This window comes from Lentinula edodes, assembly GCF_021015755.1.
Source record: "Lentinula edodes strain Le(Bin) 0899 ss11 chromosome Unknown C8R40scaffold_26, whole genome shotgun sequence".
In the NCBI taxonomy this organism is placed as follows: domain Eukaryota; kingdom Fungi; phylum Basidiomycota; class Agaricomycetes; order Agaricales; family Omphalotaceae; genus Lentinula; species Lentinula edodes.
This window is the reverse complement of record NW_025764332.1, coordinates 210,928-227,078: the sequence shown is the minus strand read 5'-3', so window position 1 is coordinate 227,078 and position 16,151 is coordinate 210,928. Positions and strand designations below refer to the sequence as shown.

The 16,151-nt window shown below is 46.7% G+C and overlaps 7 protein-coding genes across 7 annotated transcripts; 3 read left to right on the top strand and 4 right to left on the bottom strand.

Annotated features, from left to right (window-relative positions):
• Positions 1-494: 494 nt before the first annotated feature.
• Positions 495-3,427, top strand: C8R40DRAFT_1238483 (uncharacterized protein; the record flags this gene model as incomplete). The annotated part of the gene is made up of 5 exons (XM_046233461.1): positions 495-526; positions 577-950; positions 1,007-1,146; positions 1,199-1,382; positions 1,432-3,427. The coding sequence occupies 5 exons, from the start codon at positions 495-497 to the stop codon at positions 3,378-3,380; spliced, it is 2,679 nt and encodes an 892-aa protein (XP_046084474.1). The 3' UTR covers positions 3,381-3,427.
• Position 3,428: 1 nt separating this feature from the next.
• Positions 3,429-5,093, top strand: C8R40DRAFT_1113328 (uncharacterized protein). The gene is made up of 3 exons (XM_046228463.1): positions 3,429-4,312; positions 4,363-4,715; positions 4,770-5,093. Exons 1-3 carry the CDS (start codon positions 3,474-3,476, stop codon positions 5,021-5,023), a joined length of 1,446 nt encoding a protein of 481 aa, XP_046084473.1. The 5' UTR covers positions 3,429-3,473; the 3' UTR covers positions 5,024-5,093.
• On the bottom strand, positions 5,094-8,689 carry C8R40DRAFT_1238481 (glycosyltransferase family 1 protein; the record flags this gene model as incomplete). Its single annotated transcript, XM_046233460.1, has 18 exons — positions 8,554-8,689; positions 8,290-8,502; positions 8,076-8,240; positions 7,947-8,020; positions 7,751-7,898; positions 7,686-7,695; positions 7,513-7,626; positions 7,298-7,458; positions 7,131-7,230; positions 7,035-7,075; positions 6,940-6,971; positions 6,512-6,850; positions 6,337-6,444; positions 6,200-6,278; positions 6,029-6,140; positions 5,806-5,977; positions 5,641-5,749; positions 5,094-5,571 (listed from the first exon to the last, which is right to left on the bottom strand). The coding sequence occupies exons 1-18, from the start codon at positions 8,675-8,677 to the stop codon at positions 5,096-5,098; spliced, it is 2,577 nt and encodes an 858-aa protein (XP_046084472.1). The 5' UTR covers positions 8,678-8,689.
• Positions 8,689-9,688, bottom strand: C8R40DRAFT_1113318 (uncharacterized protein). The gene is made up of 3 exons (XM_046228462.1): positions 9,547-9,688; positions 9,420-9,485; positions 8,689-9,368 (listed from the first exon to the last, which is right to left on the bottom strand). Exons 1-3 carry the CDS (start codon positions 9,621-9,623, stop codon positions 8,930-8,932), a joined length of 582 nt encoding a protein of 193 aa, XP_046084471.1. The 5' UTR covers positions 9,624-9,688; the 3' UTR covers positions 8,689-8,929.
• Positions 9,689-9,714: 26 nt separating this feature from the next.
• C8R40DRAFT_384443 (uncharacterized protein) lies at positions 9,715-12,954 on the top strand. Its single transcript, XM_046234882.1, has 5 exons — positions 9,715-9,801; positions 9,855-9,900; positions 10,067-10,207; positions 10,262-10,600; positions 10,657-12,954. The coding sequence occupies exons 1-5, from the start codon at positions 9,766-9,768 to the stop codon at positions 12,546-12,548; spliced, it is 2,454 nt and encodes an 817-aa protein (XP_046084470.1). The 5' UTR covers positions 9,715-9,765; the 3' UTR covers positions 12,549-12,954.
• Positions 12,925-14,083, bottom strand: C8R40DRAFT_1070957 (uncharacterized protein; the record flags this gene model as incomplete). Its single annotated transcript, XM_046226290.1, has 6 exons — positions 12,925-12,944; positions 13,003-13,079; positions 13,132-13,169; positions 13,221-13,315; positions 13,366-13,795; positions 13,859-14,083. The coding sequence occupies 6 exons, from the start codon at positions 14,081-14,083 to the stop codon at positions 12,925-12,927; spliced, it is 885 nt and encodes a 294-aa protein (XP_046084469.1).
• A 613-nt stretch (positions 14,084-14,696) lies between these two features.
• On the bottom strand, positions 14,697-16,004 carry C8R40DRAFT_1070956 (translation initiation factor 2, alpha subunit; the record flags this gene model as incomplete). The annotated part of the gene is made up of 6 exons (XM_046226289.1): positions 14,697-14,801; positions 14,853-14,942; positions 14,995-15,277; positions 15,314-15,674; positions 15,726-15,858; positions 15,912-16,004. 6 exons carry the CDS (start codon positions 16,002-16,004, stop codon positions 14,697-14,699), a joined length of 1,065 nt encoding a protein of 354 aa, XP_046084468.1.
• Positions 16,005-16,151: the final 147 nt, after the last annotated feature.

Genomic DNA, 16,151 nt, shown 5'->3' with positions numbered 1-16,151 from the left:
CTATCATCGGATGGGAGCCGTATCATTAGGTTATGGTCTTTATTATGTCTGCTTTTATCACCTGTGTGATCTGATATGGTGGAAGAAACGTGGTGTGAAAATTAGTAGCCAAACAGACCAAAAATCTGTCATATGCTGTATATCGGAGGAGGTATCGCCTTACTGTTGTAATGAGCAATTTTGGCAGCTGGAAGATCAGGTATTTGATGATGCATGGAACTAATGTCCACAAGGGTGGCTTAGCGCGGCTTGTACTACAAGTGATTCTGAAGTTGAACGTTGTGGCTGGAATTTCGAAAGGTAGAGCGAAACGAATCATGTGATCTCATTTACGACTCCGAACCAAATTATCTTCGTGAACCTAAAAGCTCCTACAAGAGCCTACAAGACGGCTAGCTGCTAGTCAGGCTCATCTGTTCGGAAGCAGTATTCTCTTCGTACGGAGTGATCCAAAAGACGGCTAGCCAGGTTACGCGCACCAGGCAATCTTGGTCATGACAGGGGCAAACTACATGGGAGGAAAGCGGTACACTATTTTCGATCCCTTTCTCCTCATCCACTGAATGATTTTGACAGAAACGCAGCCAAGGCACGCGTAAGAGACTCAGCCAGCCGCGCTCAGAAAAGATATTTTGGCGCCCAGAGACTCAATCTTGCTGCAAATCGTGGAAGTGGAATGACCGAGAAGTCTGGCGTAAACCCAATTTTGGATCTTGTCCAAACCAATGGCTTCACAAAATCAATACCTGATATCAAGCTTGCGCATGCCAGGCAAAATTCTTCGAATACTGCTAACCAGATTGTTGGATACATACCTGATCCGATCCGTGTTTCACCTTGCACACCAAAATCACAGCTACGGCTCTCAAAGATTTCCATGGATAGTAATCACTCAAGCTCGACAAGAATCATGCCTTCGAGAGTCTTGCAGGCTTTGGATACATGCGAACGTAGGTCACCCAATATATCCAGATGTCATAGCATTTATATGCATTTTTTGAAAAAGCATTCGCCTTACGAGCCGCCATGGACCAGGTGCTATCACTGTCGGATTTAGCAGGGCTCTCAAGACGTCCAGGTCGTAATCTAAAACGACAACATTCTTCGTCTTCGCCATGTCCTCGCGAGGAAAGTAACAAGCAACATGTATGTGCTGTGATTCAACGAATCCACCTTCATGCTAATTCTACTATGACAGAAAGCAGCATTGCTGTTTCTTACCTCTTCCGACGAGTCCACATTTACGAGCGCAGAAGTTAGTGATTTAGGTCCGTCTCGTCAAGAATCTTCCTCCGACTTCGAAGAGGCCGTGGTTGAATCACAATTCGCTTTCAACATTCCAGATGATGGCGTGCTCGGCAAAGACGATGAACAGGGTCATTGTGCGTCGAATTTCCCATCACCCGTTTCAATTATCGAACCGTACAACAGCGTCAGATAACAACAGATTTGCTACATGGACTGTGTATCCCAATCGCAAGACTGATTCGCCTGAAATGGTTCGCCACATTGGCCCAGCAGACCGTTCTTTGCCGAGACTTTCTGAGCCCAAACATCTCAATGTAACCTTAACTTCTCCTTCATACCATGTCGCTTCCGAAAATCCTATGGAGTACCCGCATATATCGAACCTATCCTCGCAGACAACACCAGGGAGCAATATCTTTGACTATGAGGATCCCTGGATGGCCATCGGTGTTATGCTAGGAGTAGAAAAGACTCCGCTCAAACCACTGAAGAAACGTGATTTCCGAAAGATTTTGGCGGAAATACCAACACCAGTTGCAACACCTACGTCGAACGTCAACATCTTCGCAACAAACCATTTGGTTCCGGATTTGATTATTGCTGGTTCTAGCTCGCCGTCCCAACTCTCGGATTCAAAAGTACGGGTATCTCCCTCCACGCATGCTAATACAGATGCGGCTCAAAATCCATTTCGAATATTCTCGCCATTTGTTCGAAAACAACCCATTTTCCCAAATGCCTTCCATTCATTGGTGCCATATTCCTCGGATGAAGCAATCTTTGACCATCTATCGAGTTCCACTCACGTAAACCGGTCGCAACCTGTTTCAGACTTCTCAATCGACCAAGGACGTGGAATAGTCAATCAAACTCAAAGTGATATGTTAACAAACATCAGACCAAGGTCTGGCTCCTCCAAGTTTTCTAGCCCCAATTATGGCCGTGAGGGGAAGGCTGATTCTTCTTATCTCGTTTCGGAACACGAATTGCCTTTATTACCTAATTTGCGCAATGATTTAGACGACGTCAATACCAATGATCATCGTGCGTCGAATCGTGCAGCAGATTTGTCTTCATCTCCTCTGTTTGGCCGCTCCCTTTACTCTTCGTCCAGTCACACTCGTCGTGGACAGGCTCTTCCTCTAGATCTCCACCGTCGGCAACGTCATGAACTAACACATATGCACGATCTCCATCATGTCCAAGGTGGACTTTCGAATTTTCAGGAAGTAGCTGCTTCTCAAGGAGGTGATCCTTCGTCGTCATTACTTACGCCTATACAATTTGCTCTCTCGCCTAGAAGATTGAACTTTGATCCCAAATGTCATGTTGACTTTCCTTTTTCCGCCATCGCTCAAGCTGGAGATGAAAGATTACACACTCCTGAGCAGCGTACTCGGATTGGTACTTACAAGAACAGAACTCCACACGTCGACACGGATCCTCCTACTATACGACTCGTAAATACCACAAAACAGTCAACTGCCGCTTCTCCATCAATAGTGAATTCCGACGTATCCTCTCCCAATGACCTTCAACTTCATGCTTCACAGTCGGAACAATTGCGTGATAATCGACGATTTGCCCCCGCCTCTATTCCTCGCCTGAACCCTCGTACGAAATTATCTACCGAGCTGGATACGTCACTACACCGTGCCGCTGCTAGATATAGATCTCCTGCTGTTTGTCCTACAAATGCTACTGAAAATTTACCGCGAACTCCACAGACCGGAAGATCGCCATTATTTTCAAGATTCAACGCTAGTCATGCTGTTCCATCATCTCAATCTACACTTCCAACTCTTTTCTTGAACTCGCCCGCACGTCGATCAGCTCGAAATCACTCTCACGAAAACACGTCCAAAGAAATTGATATTCAAGACAATCGTCAATCTACAAGAGAAGATAACCAGAAGACTGAGATACCTACGCCCGCACACTCGATAGTTCAAGATAGTACATCTAAACCTGAAGATGAAGAGGTACGAGAAAGAGGGTTAGCAGAGTCCAATGTGGGTGAACAGCCGGTTCCGTCTGCGGAAGCAGGGAGCGAGAAACACTCCTCGCGGGTCGCATTACGCTTCAGTCTGTTCGCAGATGATGAAATAGAGTCGGATAGTGAAAGTGAATGAAGTACAGTACATACATTGATGGTGCTTTGATCTTATCTGATGCGCTGACGCCTTCTCACGTAACGGTACCTTGCCAAAATTCATGAGCAAAAAATGAGCACGAACCCTTCACATATCCTCATCGCACGCAACTCCAATAACTATTACTCTGTCTCTCGTGGGCCAAATAATCCTTCTGCATCTCTCAGTTCACCGACAGAAACACATGTGCATGCTGCGGCTTCTGCTTCTGGAGCAGGCATCTCACCTTACTTGTTGTCAGAAAGCGAACCGGAAGAAGGCGCAGAAGAAACAGATGGCGGAGAAGAAGACATCGAGATCCACGAAACATTTACGAAAAATGCCAAGTTTCCTGGAACGGTGAAAATTATAGTAGAAAACACAACCTTCTGGACGCATAAAGAGGTTCTTGTCTTCGCTAGCCCTTTCTTCGAAGCAGCCTTGAGTGGAAACTGGTCAGAGACGGAAACAGAGGGGAAGGAGGGAACAGATGAAGAACATTCCCAGAGACTCTCTGGACGTCCACCATCGATAATAACGATATCTCACTCCATTGGCCCGGACTCTGAGACGGAAATGCGGGTGACGTTCGATCCAGTCAAGGAGAACGACATCGACATCGATCGGTCCAGAAGCGATACCCTTACAAAACTACAGGATAGCTCTCCTCCTCCTAGTGCTGTCATTGTTCTTCAGGAAGAGCGGCCGAGTACATTTCACGACTTTCTTCAATATATATACCCCCATCTCTCCTGCATAATCACATGGAATAATGTTGAACCGTTGATCCATATCTCTCATAAACTCCTCCAACCTTCGCTTCAAAGGGACTGCCTTACTTTTTTGCTCACTCATGCTGCTGGAAAGCCTATCAAAGCTATGCGAATTGCAGAGCTATTTGAAGAGGAAGAGTTGTATAAGGAGAGCTCTAGGTATGGGTTTCCAACCTTTTATACAGTCACAGCCATAATCCCTGACATAGGTTTGTACTGGATAATCCCGGTGGCTGGTCCGAAGATGAAATGTGCTCCCTTACCCAAGAAACCCTACTCAAACTCGAAAAGCGCCGAAACTGGTTTCTTGAACGTGTTCTCAAAATCGGCCTAACATCTGTTGCGAAGGAGTACCAATGCTGTTCCTCCTGCCCCGATCCACCACTATGCGCCCGTCAGCTGGAGGAAAAGTGGCGCCAGGCATACCATGCTGTATTTCGTTTCGGTCCCCCACAGCCGTCGATGGTGTATCGATACCTGCGCCAACTCGAAGGCGTGAGTCCGCCGCTTTCATTGACCCATCTGGCGTGTCAGACGACAGCCAAAGCGTTCATTGCTACACGTCAGTTTGCATTCTCGTTGATGATACCCACTCATTCATATTCATCCATTCCAGTTTTCGACCGAATGTTCTCTCTAGGGGTTCCTCGCACTTCCTCATCTCTCAACCCTACCAACGTTGAAGTCGCACAACACGCACCACTTAGCCTTGGAACCCGTGTTGCAGCGGCCGCTATTGCTGCAGGTGGGAGTACTGCGCCGCGAAGGCATTTTCTCTTCTGCACCCTGCGACCGGAGGGAACCAGACAAAGGGGTGCCAAAGGCAAACGGAGAGAAAGAGAAAGAAGTTCACGAGTCGGCGATACATGAGTTTTATGCGAAAATTTCGGATTCAACATGTATATTCCTTCATTACATAAGTCGTAGCTGCATAGTCCAGTGTTATTGTTCATACAACGACAATCGCTTCGCCAACTCTAAGTCTCGCTCAAACATTGCTTCATCCTGGGGCGTATTTGTGTTCCGAGTTGTCCTATCTTCGCCCTCCTTCAAGTCCAAATCTGATGGAGGAGACCCCGTTGATATACTCGCGGAGCTTGAGGGCATGCCTTTCCCCACCTTAAGCTTCTCTTCCTTCTCAGACTCGTACATAACCTCCTCCGCAGCTTTCGCAATATTTTTCTTTCTATCCATGACTTTCTCCTTCTGCATCAGATCCTTGAATCTCTTCACAACTTTCACCCTCTCGTTTTCCGTACTGAACTTTACAGCTTGTAACCCTTCCTCCACGCGAGTCTGATAATGCGGTTCATCCTGCTCCTTTACAAGGGTAGTCTGTGCGCTCTTCCAAGCACCTTGTATAGGATTGGCTACGACGCCGACTATGCCAGCCGCGGGGCGCATCGTCGCGTTTATGACTAGGAGCCACAGGAAATAATTGTTTAAGATCGATTGAACTTGAAGGGGTAGTAGATGGACAAACTCACAACTTCTCCCAGCACCTTTTACTGCTCCTGCAAATCCTCCCTTCTGCGCACCTTGCCAGGGCTCACGTACGAGACCAGTAATCCCGTCGTAATATCCGTAAAATAGACCCTGTGATCAAAGTTTTATTCCGGTACAAAGTGACGAAAAAGCATAATTCTCATTACCTTTCCCGCTTCTTTGACGCCACTAGAAAAATCAGTCACCTTTCCGGGTTGGCGAACATCCGACCCATACAATTTTGGCATATTATGGAATCCTTCGTGAATAGAAGAAACGATTTTCATTACACCTTTTGGGATTGCGGTTGTTGTGTGGATGATGCCCTTTACAGGCGAACTACATGAGCAGTCATGAGATGACTCGACTAATGCATAAACAATGACGCACTAAAATAGTTCTGCAATTCCCCCATAATAATGCGTCACTGTCCAAAATATCGCGCTTGCTCCTCCTGTGAGAGGATCCGGAGGGGGTTTATGCGTTTCGTATTCTTTGGGCCCTACACGCGAAAAAAAGATACATTTAGCGAAATACCCCCATGAAAACTTGGACACCTACGATGAAGATCCAGTCCTTTGAGGTCAAGCAGTTTAGCGTTCATTAGTGTCTGTGTTGCGAATGCGCTGAATTTGAGGCACTACGTAGAATGATATTCCATGAGGGCCAAGAAACTGAGTGGATGAAAGGCAACTGACGTGCTCTGTAGACCACCAAACGGCCACCTTCGATGGATCAAGATCGCATCTCATATTCTTCAAGGGTAAATGTCGATAGAAGCTTTCCACGCCCCGATTCACACCATCCTGACCGGAAAACCTGTTAGTAAATACACGATCAAAGATCCAAGTGCAACGAGCTCCCTAGGCATACCTCCTTTTGAATCTTCTCTGCTAATATCCTCGCAGCGGTCTTCGCTCCAGGGCTGACCGCAAACAGGATTGCATCTCTGAGATTCTCTATCTCCAGCATTTTATGTGGGATAGGCTGCGGACCCGCACCTGCCTTGTGTATCATACTACCCCAGAATCCCTGATCACCAAAGAACGGGACGACTACTGTTGGAAGACCCTTTGATAACCCGATAGCAGTAGTGCCTGCACCGCCATGGTGTACGACCGCAGAAACGCGTTCGTTTGCGAATAGCCAGTCATGGGGGATGTTTCCGAGGATGAAGATGTGTGGTGGGATGGAGACGCCTCCGAGACCACCCTATATCATGATGAGATAGTGTAATTTGGATGAGATGAGAGAGCGGTATCGGGATGACTTGCCCATCCAGCAGAAACAAGGGCTCGTACACCAGCTTGCCTAGTTGCTTCGAATATCGTATCTGTCAAAAGTTGGTCCTGAGTCTAAGTATGTTTCTCGAAATCACCGAGCTACAGCCCCTTACTGGTCATTGATGCTGGATCGTCGACCACGACCGAACCAAACCTGGAGTATCAATATTATTAGTACAGAAACTTTCCAGCTGTGAACAAGCTGGTACCCAATATATACCGGGGGCTCTCCTGCAGCCAAAAACGCCACCAAGTCATCCGGGGGAGTAAAATCTGTCGCGAGATCTAGAAAGTAAAATCCTACAACGTCTAGGAAGTGGATAAGACTATCGTGATGAATATCGATTTCAACTCATGCGTGGAACTTCTTGCGCACCGATATGACTCTTCCAATCCTTCGGTTTGGGTACAAGACCAGAGCTCATGCAATACGTCCAAGGCACTTTCACGTTGTCCAAGACCCCGGCGCCGGACTTAAGCGAGAGTGCTGGCAGCCCGAGGGAACGTCTACGGAATTTGTTCACAATGTCGCCGATTCTTTAGAAAAGGTGAGATGGAGGTAAATCGCTCTGAGGAAGATGACACACACACCCTTGCCAGGTAAATATATCAGCAAGTGCATAACTGAGGTAGTTTGTGAGGCCACTTTGCGCGTTGGAGCTTTGGATATTAACAAGAGGATGGGGGAATGCGGTCGTTGGACTCCTGTGCGCTAGATTAGATGTTTACAGAACATGAACAAAATCGTATTGATGTTTACAAACCACGGCATCGCTAGAAAATGATGAGTACATGCACGAAAGAGAGAAAGAGAAAGCTACAAGCTTACTGAAAGTAAGAAGTAGAGGAATACCCATGGCTTCTGCGCAATGAATATGTGCGAACGCAGGAGGGTTGGATATGATCGCGTCTGCTACGAAGGGACGGCCCGTCTGCGGATCCGTTGAATGGCAAGACTTCCAGCAGCCTTCCATCATCTAATAACAAGTCAGGCTCTTTGCTTTGTAGTCGGTATTCGAGCGCACAGTCGAAAGCATCTGGCGTTTCCTCCCGATGTCGCCGTTAGTTAGTGATTCGAAACCAGGAATCAAACCAGGATCTATGAATGGTTCAAGGGTGTCATGAATTAATTTCGGTGACAGTAACAGACAAACTCTTGACCATGTAACTCATGAGCTCCTGTGGGTTTCCGCCGATGTCAAAGAATTCAAGGCCAGCGTCGTGAACGAAGGAGCGGAATGTCCCATGGGAGGCGATTCGGATGCGATGTCCGTCTTGAAGAAGACGCTTTCCGAGAGCCACATAAGGTTGTACGTCGCCTAAGAGATTGCTTCAAGATAAAAATTTTCTTTTTAAATAAATACTGACCTCGACTCCCTACAATCATGATCACTATGTTCATAGAAGGGTATTCCATCCATTTCGACTTGTCGATACCGAATTCGTGAACTTCGGGTGCATAGTCTGGTGGTAGATCTGGCAGCTGCTGTTTGAGGTCGAGCGATATGATAATTCGTCCATCGGGGTCAATGCGAGCTTTAGAGAACAATCCTTTGCCTGTTTGAACATATTCTGCATAATCTGTGAAGGATATGGTTACATGTGAGCTAAAAGCATTGAAGCGATACTCACTAATACTGGGATTTGTTTGAATGCTTCCAATGTCTATAGACTGCTCGTCTTGCGCAGCGTTGGTGACTTGCGGTGGTGATTCCTCTGATCCCTGCATATGAAAAGGTTTTGTTGCATCGACCATTGTTGAAGTTAGAATGATAAAATTAGGCTGACGTCATGTTATTTAATTTGTATACAGCGAACGATTTCCACGTTTACTGCGCTAAGACGACACTACAGCGAACAAGGCAGTAGAATAGATTTTGTACAATTCCAGAAACGACACTAAGAATCGCTGTCCGTATGATTAGAGAAGTATCCCATCCAACAGTATCATAAATAAGGACGTCCGACACCTCAGTCCCTGCCTCCGCCTCTATCTCTTCACAATTCATCATGAAAACACAACAAACGATCCTAGACCCATTGCTGTCACTATGGTGAACATCGCCATTCCTAACAGTCCAGATAGGCCGAAGGAGACCCGGGAAGCGCTGCTCGCCGCTGCCGTTGAAGTAGATCCAAATTCACTGAGCCATTGGCTGTAGTCAAGTATTGTGCCTGTAGCAGGCGCAGGTGTGCCTAGGGCGGTAGTAAAGGTCGGAATAAACGTTGCTTCAATTGCAGTAGTAACACCAGCAATGACTGTGGTATATGTGTATGGAGTCGGCCCATTCGGATCGACAGTATTCGTGGTTCCTGGAGCACCAACTACTCCTCCTCCTTGCTGAAGAGTCGTTGCAGCCGTGGTCGCAGTTTTCGCGGTAGTGGTTGCGGTGGTGGCGGTAGTTGCGGTAGTCGCAGTAGTGGCGGCACCAGGTAGTATGGTTGAGCTGTCATCAAAGGGTCAAATAATACTCAGGCAGTGAAGGAGCAGGAGTTACATAATTGAAGTGGTCGGAAGCCCTTGTCGATTAGTGGTGATGTCCTCTACGACAGTGTCGCCATCGCTGTACAAAAAAGATGTAGATTTTAATTAGATATTCCTCGAAGAAAAGACTGCAACTCAACGCATCTAGTACCGTCTCCAACTGAGCGCGGGCAAAGACCAAAAAGAGCGTGAAGAAGGTGAAAATGAAGACCCTCATTATTCTTCGGGTTAACCTTACGGTAGTTCTTACGGTTGTTGGGAGGCGAAGAGATCTGAATTTTGTGACATCAGTGGAGCCGTGACCGTCACTCCAGCGCTTGTTCTTGGCCAATTACTTTGCCTGAGCGCCATTTCTCTGAATGGTGTCTGGTACTGACCGATTGAGGATCGCGATTGTGAGTCCCCTCTAATTCTGATTTAAAGGATCGTTCATGCTGGACAAGTGTAGACATTAACGGCCTTGAAATTCAAGAAGCCCGACCAGTCTTGTCATTGTAAGTACCAGTAGTCGTACAATCGTATAGCAGCACAATATGCTCATAAAACTCGTGTCTTGATCATTCTGGGCATTTCACCTTTCACAAATCGCTCCAACTTGCGGCTTTAAATCTACCTCATCCGTGCATCAAAAATATTCACTCAACCATTGTGAACCTATAGCTTGTGTACTCGAACTACGGTCCAAATTCCCCCCCTCTGTCCCACATGCGCCAACAACAGATGGCTCATGGAGGACGCATGCGCTTGATCTTGAAAACGAGATTAAGGTGTTGAAGGAAAGGCAGGAGGAGGAACAGATCGGTGTGTACAATCGTTCTGTGCCACTCCACCACCTTTGATGGACCTCGGCAATAGAATATCTCGCTCGCGTAAACGAGGCTACTGCTGCTTTGGCCGCGTTTCAAACAACCAGCACGGGAATAGGCGTGCAGGGTTCTCCAGAGGAACCCCACCTGGTTCAGAATTCAACATTGCTACCAAATGCGGAGGTATCGATGAAAACCGCGGTACCGAAGAAAAAAGGCAAACAAAAAAAGTCGAACGTTCTGGATAGTAATGGAGTAAATACCACCAAGAAATCTTCTGCCCAAGCACCAGTGCCGTTCAAGTCAGAGGTACAAGTGCCCAAAAAACCTCTTCGACTCGATCTGCAAGCGATATTCAAAGAATTTCAGGGATGTGACTCCCTCGAGGGTAAGATGTCCAATCTTGGGCCTACATACAGAATATTTATTCGATCGCTGATCCAGGAAGAACCTTAAACTCAACTCCAATACCATGCACGCGAACGATTGAGGATTCCCTTTTTAGCTCCTTCTCCAGCTTTGACCGTCTGGTTCTTGCGTTTACTACACACCCTACACCTCTTACTGTCTCTCAAAAGACTCTGTTGTTATCGTCAACGATCCGGACTTTGCATGCTGTTTCGCGCGTTTTGAACAGCGTCATATCACTATCATCATCTCCCTCCGGATCACTTTCCACGAGGAAAACAAACTCAATGAAGACCATTCAAACCCTGAATATCCTGTTGACTCACCTTCTATCTACGTCTTTCAAGTTTCTTTTTCCGCGTACGGCTTCATTTTCTGAAGACGCCGTTGTTCAGCAACCAGGCAAAAAGAAAAGGCAAGGAAAGAAGATGCAGAAAAAGGATAAAGACCCCTCTGACTTGCGATCAGACCCAACGGCTGGTTCTTCAAAACCTCCTTTATCACTCGCAGAGGAATTTTCTCCAGAATTCTGGACATCCTTGGAACGGCTTTTCGGCATTTTGACAACATCGATCCTAGAACCTATTCTGAAATCTTTCGTGTCGCTCTCTCAGCATTATCTGTCGATGACTTTCGCTCCCGAAAACCAGGGTATCGGGAAAGCGGGCTCCTCACCCTTCTGCAAGTTCTCAGATATCAGACCGGATTTGCTCTCTTTGGTTCAAAGCGGTTGCAATCAAATATTTCAAGCTATCGTGTTATTCGATTCCATAGATTCCTTACCACGCAGCCGTGCTCAAAGCACCCGCGACAGCGGCTATGCATGCTATGTTTCTGGCGTCAGAGAATATCTCTCCCTGGTAGCTGTACGCGAACTGTTCAAATCATTTGCGGTTAACTATAGTGGCGGCCTTCGCAATGTCAACCCCACGCACAAAGCTCGTAGTATCAATGCTTTTTTGAAGAGTCTTCCTCAAGACCTCAGCGATCCGGCTATATCTACGTGCATGAAATCTCGTACCAGCGGCGTACTTCCACTCCCTCGATTTTCTGGTGAAATCTCCGCATTCACTACCGAACAAAAACCGGTACCAGAATCAAGTTCAGCAGACACTCAATCAAAGGAATTTGCTGCAGCACCCAAGCCGGTATCTCAGCACCCTCGAGCTCGTACCAGAGAAGCTCGGATTCGTGACTTGGCGCGGAAAGACGCTGTTTGGTATCTTGCTACGGTTTTGCATGTCTTGTTCGAGGATGGGTGTTTTTCAGACGATGTTAACGACATTGGAGGTATCGATACTGATGAAGTTGGTGCCACAATTACCTCGGTACCTTCGTTCGAAATGAACGCTTCTAGTACCAACCCTGGACTCAACCCCAATGGAGATAAAAGTCCTGATGTCTCCGTCCCATCTGAATCGAACTCCCTTTCAACGTCTTCGGGGAGCAAGGGACTCAACCATGAAATCATCCCTCCAGCTTCAGTTCATCTTAAAGTAGACAACATCTCCCAAAAATATTCTTCATTGAACCCCAACGAGGCAGCCAGATCAAGCTTATCGTTGCTCAGAACAGGATTATTAGATTCATTCGATGCATTGCTGTTTTTGGTGACAGAATGTCGGCCAGCTGCTTCGTTTCCTGTATCCCAGGGGTGCAATGGCTCGTTTGCCATGATAGATATAAACGCGGCCACTAGCAATGCTTCGGCCAACAATGTTGAGGATAGTATGCCAGGTGATACAAGTGGCGAAGCTGGTGGAGGGACAGCGAATCTCCATCGTACTGTGACACCATCCTCAGGTTCATGTACAAGACAGCTAGCATTCAATTTGGGGTCAGGAATCATGGATGAAGTTGAGTATGACATGGTATTGGGGGTTGTCGAGAGGTATTGGGAGTGCACATTAGGCTTGAAGGGTTTGTAAACAGAATATACCAACAATCAAAAGTGATGCACAGATGATGACCTACAGTCATTCTAGTGTAGAGCCTTTGTCTGCTTATACTGTAAGTGCATATGCTGCTTAGTAGGAAACAAATGAGTTCCGCATTGGATTGCACAGAACAAGGTGTGACTGGTGTATTGTCAATATCAGTCAGTTATCCTCTTCCAATCAGTTCAATGTTCAAAATAAACAAACAAATTTTCATAATCAAAGAAATGCACCAGTACAGACCAGTACTTGGAAAAACAGATGTCCGAACTGTGAAGTGAATGGTATAATCAAAAACAATTTTGCAATAACCTCCCAAAATGATAGAGGAGTATAACAAAGATCGAGAAGGTATGGAAAGTTATATTTAACTGTAGTACCATTCGACTGGAGATTACGAGATCATTAGCAAGAGGTATTATCACACAGGAATGCGAGGACATACTGTTGAGTTGACCAGTTGCAAGCGCACCAATTGTAAGGAAGGCACCAAGCGACATGTCGATGGAGTTGGCGTTGATGCTGACACGAAAGTCAATGAAAATCCACGATAGACAAAGAACATTTTCCCTACCATGTTGGGCATTCATCTGCAACAACCGCCGTCACGGACTAGAAAAGACGTCACTAATAAGTCAACAAATGGATTCAAAAACTACCAACCGCTCCGGTATCAGTGTTGGTGATTGTCACCGATTTGCCGCAAAGGTCAGCGCTGTAAATGGCGGAGTCCATCGCCAGGACAAAGTCATAATCACCTTAACAGTCATCAGCAGATTGTGATTGTAACAGAGTCAGATGGACGTACTGTGAACAGTTCCACAAGCCCCTGCCACTCCGTTTTGGTAGAAGAATGTGCCAAAACCCCCGGTATTGACATTGGCAGTGCTTGACGCCGAAACAGCGGAAGAAGTGGAAGTCCAAGTGTCGGAAGAGGAAGTCCAAGTATCGGAGGAAGAAGTCCATGTGTCAGAGGAAGAAGTCCAGGTGTCGGAGGAAGAAGTCCAAGCATCGGAGGAGGATGTCCAGGTGTCGGGGGTCCAGGTGTCGGAAGACGAGGAGCTCCAAGTAGTGGTGGGAGCGGCTGCCTGTACCACATCGGTGGTGGGGGTCACATCAGCGGTCGAGGACCACGAGGAGCTTGTGGAGGTGTAGCCTTCGAGACTGGCACTGACGGAAGAGAGAACAGTAGGGTCTGGAGTGCAGCGGGCCTCGAGGTCGCTCAAAGTTTCGTTTTGCTACGTGACGCACCATCAAGGTTTGATCCAACAACGTGGAACATGTAAAACAGCGCAACTCACGAGCAACGGGTGACAGCATGCATCAAAGAAGTCGTTGCCGTGGTTGTACTGGCAACCCAACGCCAAATAACGAGCATGGTACGTGAAATAAGCTTCGAGGATAGCCGTGTCATAAGTAGAAGGCGTGTTGACTCGGGGTAGTATACGGTGTCTGGGAGTGACACGAGCAGAAGTGGAGATTGCGGAAAGCGCAATAACGGCTGCGACCAGACTGAAGGAGAACATTTTGTGAGCTGGTATTTGTTAAACGTCACAGAGCCGAATGAAAGAATGAAAGAATGTGGTGGGTTAAAGAGCGTGTCCGGAGAACAAATGAGGGGATGAAGACAGATTGAAGGCAAAAAGGCGCGTTATATATGCCAACTCAAATTTGAATTTTCCACTCCACTGCCACTGTACATGGAATTATGAAATTCTAGTTGGCACATCACATGTGCCTGCTACTACGCCTGCGTACATAAGATCTCAGTCCAGCTTGCGGTAATTCCCAAGTTGTACTACTGTGAGCACAGTGAGGTATTGCACAGAACGACTAAACGGTTATATGAGGCCATTTTCATCGGGCATTGTATCCCGCCACCGTACCTCCGACGCTATGGGAAAACAATGTGTATTCGGTGAGTAAAGGCCGGCGAACCCTCTTCATGTGGATTTCGATTTCAGATGTCAACAAAGAAAAGTGTTGTGACTGCATTGGAAAGCTCGGAAGACAGCTTACCTCTTCGAAGATACTAGAAAAATCTCTGATCTTCCATTCTAATCACAAGGTGCCAGTCGCAAATCGCAAGTCATGAAGAAGCCCCTGTAACCAGGATAAGATAACATAGCAGTAGTATATTCATTCTTCATCATCTTCGTCTCCAGAAACCTCAGCATTCTCTTGGCCAGCTTTAGCCATAAGCTGGGCGAGATCTTGTTCGTCGGTCTCTGAAACAGCTTTGGGCTGGTGATGGATGAGTAAACAGATCGTGATTTTGGAATGTAGCGATCGTACCTTCATTTTTACGACTAAAGAGCCACCTTGGTCTTCGATAGTGCTTTGGATTGATTCTATCGCGCGTTCCAAGCGATCAACGGCGGCATACTAAAAACTGTTATGAGGGCAATATACATATAGATGAGAATTATTCCCAAACCTTGTCTGTTGCGTTTGTGGTAAGTACATAGAAGGGAGGGGCGACGAGCTTCACTTTGATTGGGACAGCCTCACTACTCTCTTTCTCTCCTGCCTTCAAAGCTTTCTTGATGGCGTCGATGCCAGCAGGGGTATAACAGGTCACTTCAATATCGGCACGAAGTTTGATTGGCTGAGGAGTGAGACGACGAGCAATAGTGGCCGTTAATAGTGTTTTAATCGCGGGAGATATAGTAGTTTGTAGTGTACCGAAAACGGTATCAGGCTCCCTGTAAGATTGTGAGCTGGAATAACTCGTTTAGAATATTTCGAAAACTCACGCCAATGACAGCTTGAACGCATCGTACGGATGTCCGTACGTTTTCCCGAGAGGCCAGGCAATTTGTTCATATAACATCTCGAGTCGATCCTCCTCATTTCCTGTTGAGACTGGAAGTTCTTCAGCACCATCTTCATCGTGAGCGGCCTGACGAGCGGCTCTACGTGCTTTCTTGCTATCTTTATCTCCGACATCTATAGGTGCTGGTGCAGCTTCGACAGTTTTGGGTTCCACGTCCGTGGATGGTATTTTTGAAGCGACATGCCGTAGAATCGATGCGACTGTTTTTGACTTCATGTATCGCTCCTCACATTTCGTGATATCTTCGGGAGACACCCGTCTTTTGGATAGATCGATATAACCTTAGATCGGGATCAGCTGTATCAAAGGAAAAGCAGAACGTTAGACGGCACCTTTTTCTTTATCGACACGCAATACAACAACAACTTCATTCCTCCCGACTCGAATAAGTTTTTGCACCGATCTTATACGCCTTCTAGAGAGCTCAGACAGGAGAATCATTCCTTCGGTATTGTCATATTCTAGCTGTAAACAGTCCATTATCTGAACGGAATCTTTTGTGATTTCGAGATACTCACAAGCTTGACATACGCTCCCATCTCTGCTATCTGACGAACTTGTACCATGACAAGTTCGTCGACCTCCGGATATTTTTGCTCGTAATACCGCATCGTAGGCTGGAAACTGCTAGAATGTAACGCAAAGAGTTTGCGAGATCCGTGATGGCTTCTGACTCAGAGTCAGTGAATTGCTGTGAATTGTACACCGGGACGGCCGGACTACGGTCCCCGGTTTCATTTTAAATTTTTGGCTTGGCA